Consider the following 8,024-nt stretch of genomic DNA (forward strand, 5'->3'; position numbering starts at 1 on the left):
TTTCCTTCGGCGTTGGGCAAGATCTCCACTCTTCTTCACACTTACAGGTGGACAGATTACATGGCATTATGCGCCTCCTCAGTGGTTCCTCCTCCACTCTTCATACAGACCACCATGAGATTATTCTAGTCGAGTTGTCACTGTAGTGGCTCTCAACCTTACATTCAGCTTGTACACCCCACATGATAGGCTATTTTGGCATCCGCTGGGGATTATCTTGTACTCAGTAATATACAGCCCTGATTTTTCCAAAAGAGAGAGAGAGAGAGAGAGAGAGAGAGAGAGAGAGAGAGAGAGAGAGAGAGAGAGAGAGAGAGAGAGAGAGAGAGAGAGAGAGAGAGAGAGAGAGAGAGAGAGAGTCCATCCAGCTTCTGCGATTCTACCTGCCCCTCTATTCCCCCACCAATTTGAAGGAGCAGTCCTGAGACACAGTGATTCTTTCTGCGCTTGCAGAGTTGAAGGCGCAGGTCTGCTCTCTTACTCTGTGGACTTCTGAGTGGCCTCCTCAAGTGCCTACGACTAGTAAGGGTCATACATAGGCCTCAACAGAGTGAACCTTGATGATACCTTGAGAGAGAGAGAGAGAGAGAGAGAGAGAGAGAGAGAGAGAGAGAGAGAGAGAGAGAGAGAGAGAGAGAGAGAGAGAGAGAGAGAGAGAGAGAGAGAGAGAGAGAGAGAGAGAGAGAGAGAGATGTTATATTAACGTCTTCAAAAGGCCATAGTGACCTATGAGACCAGAAAGTTACAAGGTGGTGGATCTGATACAAAGTCAGAGTAACGAAAATAACCTAACAACAGTTTAAAACAAAGATATATACTATGGGATCCTAGACTGGTCGATGTGAGCTAAGCAAAAAACTAAGCAAAAATGGGTGGCTTATCACAAAATCACTCAAGTGCTATGCGAGCATATTTGTCTCTGGGAAGTTCCCATGTGCGGTTTATGAAGGAGACTGATCTGGTGAGCGCCTCCACCACTAGTGGGGGAGCCGCTAGCTCTGCGCGGATAATGGCCCGTGGTACTGATGCCTTGGCTCTAATGAGCCGCGAGATCATAGAGACGAGAGGTTTCTCCATGTTCCCCCATCCGTCTGTGCGACTCGGCCTCCCGTGGTGATCCAAAGAAGGTCCCCATATCTCGGCCCCATAGAGCAATGTTGAAGCCACCAAGGTGTCAAAGAGCCAGAGCTTCGTCCGGGGCTCCTGAAACTGAACCTGCGAACACATCCTCTCCAATCTACCCAATGTTGCGTGGGCTCTAGCTAGTCTGGTCTCTGCTGCTCTTCTGAGTGAGAATGTAGGTCCGTTGAAAACCACTCCGAGGTAAGTGTAAGCGTCTGTGTACTCCACAGTCTCCTGGCCGTATGTGAATGTAGGTGCTGACCTCTTGATCCACTGTGGGGTGGTATTAAACACCATAACCTTGGTTTTACCCAGGTTGACAGACAAACCACTTTCGTGGGCAAACGTATGCAGAGTATCCAGTTGTTGTTGCATTCCCTCTGGGGATTTGGAGATCAACACAATATCATCAGCATATAACAGAAGTGGAATCCATGTCCCTGCCAGCTGAGCACCTATATCCCCATCGTTGTCAATGTAGTCAGAAACCTCATCCACATACATACCGAAAAGAGTAGGAGAGAGCGGGCAGCCTTGCTTCACCCCAATAGTTGAGTGAACCGGTGTAGAAAGTCCCTCCGGGGTGCGTACATGTCCTACTACTGATCTGTACAATGCCATGATCCCCCAAATGAGCTCTGTGGGTACTCCCATTTCCTGTAATCTGCGCATCAATCTAGCTCTAGGTACTGTGTCAAAAGCTTTGCGGAAGTCCACAAAGCTACAATAGATCCGTCTCCCATGAGATCTGCCTTCCTCGATGATGGCCCTAAGTGTGAAGATATGGTCAAGAGTAGAGAAGCCTCTCTTGAACCCTACCTGCCCAGTTGCACGCATGCCTTTCTTCTCTGCCCATCTACTTAGCTGTTGCTCAAGAATGGATGCATACAACCGTGCCAGTGTGTGCCCAATCATAATAGTGCGATAATTCCCAGGCTCCATGCGGTCTCCTGCCTTGAAGATAGGTACGATCGTAGATAGGCTCCAAGTGTCCGGTAGGCCTTCACACATGGCACGGTTAAACATAACTACTAGAAGCTCTGCTAGTAGGTCTTTGGCATGCATGAAATGCTCAGCGACTAAGCCATCATGATCATATGCTCTCCCAGTCCTCATCCTGTTAATGGCTTTCTTCACCATCTCAGCGGTGAAAAAAGCACATGTGTGTGGGCATGGGTCGGGGGGGTTGGGGAGGGGCGGTTGTCCAGGTACTGTGTACAAGGATGATGCGTACTGACCCCAGGTCTCTGTGGAGGAAATAGCGCGGGGGGGGGGGGGGGGGGGGGGGACTGCTCATGAAAGAGCCGCCATGCCTCCCGCGAGTCTTGACTCAAGAATAGCTGATATAGATCCTGCTCGAGTCGAGCCATGAAAGCTCTCTTCTTCCGCCGTACCAGGCGTCGGAAGTCAATCTGTGATTGTTTGTGAGTGACATCTCCCAAAAGCACCTCCCTCTGAAGTTTGGCTCTAGTTTGGCGGCACTCCTCATCGTACCAGCTGTTCTGGGGCATGCGTCCTGATCGGCGGCTCTGCTTAGGCTGGGTGTGTGGGTATGCCTCTGCTGCTGCCTCATGCAATGTCTGTGTCAGTATAGTAGTTAGGTCCTCCAAAGGTCGCCCCGGGTCCTCAGTGCATAAGCATATGTAGATCCCGTCCATGTGTACAGAATCCGTCTCCCGGAGAAGGAGATGAAGTTCTTGCTCAGCACATGAGAGAATGTGTGAATGTGTGTGTGTGTGTGTGTGTGTGTGTGACAATGTGAAAAAAGGAGGACTTCTCCTTGCTTTCGTCGACCCCTCTCTCTCTTTACTCTAGCTTGAACCCTATTAGTGCTTGCGAAGCCTAACCAATCACAAGCTATGGTCATATCAAGAAATAAGGGTAGCATTTGGACAAGTGTCCTTTTCCCCTTTGAGAGAGAGAGAGCTTATTTAATTATTTACATGCATCTAGATTCTCATTGGACCTCCCTAAAGGCCATCCAATAGGCTTTAGGCACATTATGAGGGAAACCTAGCTAGGGGCTTGACATGTGTCCTTTATGCCTCTTGTGAAGAGGGTAAGTGTGTTCTCTCTCATCCCTACTTCTAGGACTCGCCCCCTCCTTTGTAGGCTCCTTGTTGACTTTCAAGCACCTCAAACACCGTGTTCATCAAGCACCTTAGACATAAAGCACCTCAAGCACCTTAATCATTAAGCATGACAAGCACCTCAAGCACCTTAATCAGCTTAAGCACGACAAACACCTTAAGCCTCTTTGTCAACTCAAGCACGATAAGCACCTCAAGCATACGCCTAGCTTGCCTAAGGTCTGAAGTACCTAAAGGTCCTAGGTCTAAGGACTTTCAACACTAACATTTGGAGTTCTTTAATAAAGCTAACCCTAAGTTCTTTAAAGCTCCATTATCTGATCATTGCTCTTTGGTAGAGATGGGTAGGGACTGCTACCCGTGGCCTGTGTGCTACACTGAACTGGAAAGAGATGGTCATCGACACCAGAGCATGATCTACTGCTACCTCGACCGGTCTGGGCCCAACTGTGAGATCCTGGATACTAGAGATGAGATTCGGCTGTGCCATGACCTAGTCCACTGTGCTGGCTCCATGCCTGTGTGGGAAGCATGTAAAACCTCCCGCAGCAGGAAATCTCTGTAGGCCGTTCAAGATGGCCAATCCATGTGCAGTGCCCATGTCTATCAGGTGTCGCCCATACTCAGTATATTCCACATCGTGTGATAGTTTGGACAGGCCCGTCTCCATGACATCTAGCTCTCTTAGCATCTCCTCTGAAGTATCATAAAACACTGCCTGGTGATGGGCAGTCCTAGCATTGAAGTCCCCTAGTATGATAATGTCACCATCTCTAGAGAACTCCCATATGTCATCATCTAGAATAGAGAAAGGGGACTGTCCTCTGGGTGATGCATAAACTGATGTACTCGGGGGAAAGTAGCAAATAGCTAGGTAGAGATATCTGCCTGTCTCTGCTTTCAATCTCACCCACATGTACCTAGCCTGTTCATCCCTGCGGGCTATATGTATCAGTGGCTGCAGATCCTCTCTAAATAACACTGCCACTCCCCCCGAGCCCCGCCCTCTGTGCTCTGAGCGTGTCTCCTGTCTGTAGGCTGTCTCCCGCCTGTATCCACTCAGGGGCCTAGTGTGTCTTAGAGTAGAAGATGATGTCTCTTCCAGTAAAGCTATCCTCAAAAGCACCCACATCAAGACGCATAGATCCATTGCAGTTCCAGGCAGCTACTTTGAGTGTGGTCCCATAAGTCTCGCACTGTCATGTGGAGCGTCGCTCAAGTATTACCACTTTTCCGTCTCGGTAAAAAGCAATCTTGCCTTTTCCCCTTGCCGCTCTAATCTCCGGCATTACTTCCTACATATGAGCGATCTGCGAGAGGGTGAGATCATCCCCGAGAAAGATGCCAGTCTCTTTAAGAGTTGGTCTTTTCTTCAAGAATGACTTCTTTGCTTCCATGGAGGGAAAACGGAGGATGAGTGCTCTTTCTTTTGAGGTTTCTCTACTGCCTCCATTTTTCTTTATGTTGCCCACTCTCCATGCCCTTGTGTGTGTCGGCTCATGAATCCCCATCAAGGCTGTGAGTTCTTTTACTTCTTCGTCCACCTTGCCTTTGTCTTTAAGACCGCAAATTCTCACATGTAAAGCGCACACCCTTCTCCTCTGCTCCTCCTCTAGTGTCTGGTTAATGATGTTGTTGGGTGTGGACGTGGGCGTTATCTCCTTGTCTTTTCCTTTCTTGGCCACCTTGATCCATTTCTCGGCTTCGTCTGCCTTCTGTTGGGTTTTGGTAAGAACATCCACCCAAGAAGTCGTCATTTCTTTGTGCTGTTCTTCTCCCTCTTTGATGGCCCGTACTTGTTCCTTGATCGTGTTGATTTCTTCGATTACTGAGGGTTGCAATTCGCCCTCTTCCAGTGTGTTTCTTGATCGGGCTTCGGCGAGTTCTTTCTTGAGTGATGCGATCTCTTCCTCTTGGGTTGTCACTCGGTCTTCCAGCGTGCTTATCTTGCTCTCTTGGATCAGCACACGTCCTTCGAGCATGTTTATTGTGCCCCAGAGATTGCAGTTCATCTTGGTAATGGTCTCCGTCATTTCCTCTTTGCATTTTTGAATGACATCCTCTAGGGGGTTGGCTTTATCGTTCGTCTTCCTCATGCTTGATCGCCGTCCGCAAGGGGGTTAGATTTACGCGTGCACCCACCCTAGCAGCGGGCGCGGCAGTTGGGCGTGTGGGGGAGTCGTCCGTAAGGGAGTCGCTAGATGCACGTGTGCACCCACACTAGCGGCGGTCTCGGTGAGAGAGAGAGAGAGAGAGAGAGAGAGAGAGAGAGAGAGAGAGAGAGAGAGAGAGAGAGAGAGTCCATCCAGCTTCTGCGATTCTACCTGCCCCTCTATTCCCCCACCAATTTGAAGGAGCAGTCCTGAGACACAGTGATTCTTCCTGTGCTTGCAGAGTTGAAGGCGCCGGTCTGCTCTCTTACTCTGTGGACTTCTGAGTGGCCTCCTCAAGTGCCTACGACTAGTAAGGGTCATACATAGGCCTCAACAGAGTGAACCTTGATGACCTTGATGATACCTTGAGAGAGAGAGAGAGAGAGAGAGAGAGAGAGAGAGAGAGAGAGAGAGAGAGAGTCCATCCAGCTTCTGCGATTCTACCTGCCCCTCTATTCCCCCACCAATTTGAAGGAGCAGTCCTGAGACACAGTGATTCTTCCTGCGCTTGCAGAGTTGAAGGCGCCGGTCTGCTCTCTTACTCTGTGGACTTCTGAGTGGCCTCCTCAAGGGCCTACGACTAGTAAGGGTCATACATAGGCCTCAACAGAGTGAACCTTGATGACCTTGATGATACCTTACCTTCAGCAAGCCTTTGGCTGCAACTGGGCGTATGTTTTTAATATCTGAAATAGAACCTGAAGATTGGGCAGATGCTACATTGTGAACCGATGTTGTATGCAATCAGGTCGATCGCTTTCATTGGTGTTTTAAATTTTATCTCTAAAAGATTTATCCTTCATTTGGGATAAAGACACATACATCCCATGCAGGATATTTGATCATAGTATCTTCACTCTGCGCAGGCTAATTGTTACTTTGTTTTTTCTATTCTGTAAGCACAATGGTGCCAGTGTATTGGAGTACGTAAAACATATTCCAATTGTTACATGTGCAGTTGTATCTTGAAAATTTTCTGAACATGCCAAACCCTTCATGTTCAGTTTTACTGTTCATGTACCTTGTTTCTGGGTTTTCATATCCTAGTTGTACCTGCCTCTCGCCAATGACAACCATGCTTTCATTTTTGTGGGGATTTGTGTGTAGATTTTTAACAAGTTTGGAGTTCAGAAGTATGATCCTATTGGTGAAACATATGATCCTCAGAGCCACCTGGCTATAACTGAAGTCGAAGATGAGACCAAAGAGCCTCAAACTATAGTCAATATTGTAAAGGTATCGTTTTCGTAATTTCCAATGTACTTTTGCAACGAATATAAGTGTAAGCTCTTAACAGTTTTGCGGTTATGTAGTCTGGGTATTTCTTCAAAGAGAAGTTGATCCGGCCAGCTGAAGTGGATATAGTGAAAAAGAGAGCAGAGACAAAATAAGTGCGAATGCGTTCTTTACTTTTGGGCATCATGGATTAGTACATTACAGTAATTTCAGGTGCTAAATAGTTCTTAGAGGACTATGGAGACTTGGGGATTGAGGTTTAGTGGATGATTTAGTCGTTTCTGAGCTCAGAAATGATGAACACTTCAGCCTTCTCTATAACAGCCTAGCTGTAGATAATATTCTAGCAGCAAAATAGTGGATAAAGTGGTATAGTTCATGTATTTCAAGAGCCCATGGCTATACTTCAAGAATGGCGGTCTTTTTTTGATAGGAATGGTAGAGTTAAGGATCAGAGAGTTTTGCTTTACAACCTTAATTGACCTTGTACACTCATTGGATTTACTGTTCTTGGGATGTGTGTCCTTGAAATGTTGATAAATGACCATGTTATGTATCGACAGAATTTGAATTTGAGAGTTACGATCTTGTGATGTTTTTTTTTGTTTACGTTGTGGAAGGCTTTGATTTGGTTACTTGTAGTTCGGTTACAACCTTACAGAGCTGACATCAGTTATTATGTGGATGAATCAGTGTGATAGTATTTCTGCAGTACGGCTTCAAACTGCCCACGTAAATTACTACATCAGCCTATTGCTAGGCAGAAACAATAGGAAGGACTGTGCGTGCCACTGGTGTTGTGTTTTTTAGGGCTCAGGGTCCATGCAACAATTAGGTGTTGAAGTACTAATAGTAGAGGATGTGCTTTAAGCCTACTTAATGCATGGTTTGGGTTGATGTTCTCCTTTGTAGAGAGCTAGACCGCTTTCGTAAACAGAAAGTACAGTTGCTTCTTTTTCTAGGAAATTAGCCTTCTGAGGCATCACCTTGAGAAAGGCCACAACTTGACTTGCTGAGAAGGGTGGTCACAAATTCTCCCATGTATTTCTTGGCCCAAGAAAGTGGTACGGTTCGATGCCATATATGTAGCCGCTGGATTCCTCTCAAATTGAAGCTAAGTGAAGGTGGTTCTTAAGGTCTTAGACATCTGTAATACACCCAAGAACCAACTTATAAGCTGGATATTATCATGGTCACATCCCTTGTTTTGCAGGCAAACAATGAGCAATTCAAGGGACAAGCAACCTTGGAGTTGCATTGCCCTAAAGTAAATGAACTCTAACCATGATCTTCCAATGTTGATGCTTTTAGTAGCTCAAGTTTTGCCACAGGAAGAGGTGCAACATAGTGCTCAATTCTGTAGATGATGATTGATAAAATGACCCCAAAACCCTCTTAAACTTGGAATCTATACGAAGGGCCA

At 46.8% G+C, this 8,024-nt stretch overlaps 1 protein-coding gene across 1 annotated transcript in view; it reads left to right on the plus strand.

The window, feature by feature from the left end:
- LOC147444924 (grpE protein homolog, mitochondrial-like) overlaps positions 1-7,199 on the plus strand; it is a 71,150-nt gene extending 63,951 nt beyond the window's left edge. Inside the window, exons 4-5 of the mRNA XM_086527421.1 lie at positions 6,473-6,601; positions 6,679-7,199. Coding sequence (XP_086383547.1) covers positions 6,473-6,601; positions 6,679-6,756 — 207 coding nt within the window. The 3' untranslated portion in view covers positions 6,757-7,199. The remainder of the gene's footprint in view (positions 1-6,472; positions 6,602-6,678) is intronic.
- Positions 7,200-8,024: the final 825 nt, after the last annotated feature.

Source organism: Adiantum capillus-veneris, chromosome 13 (genome assembly GCF_014529385.1).
Source record: "Adiantum capillus-veneris isolate H3 chromosome 13, ASM1452938v2, whole genome shotgun sequence".
Lineage (NCBI taxonomy): Eukaryota > Viridiplantae > Streptophyta > Polypodiopsida > Polypodiales > Pteridaceae > Adiantum > Adiantum capillus-veneris.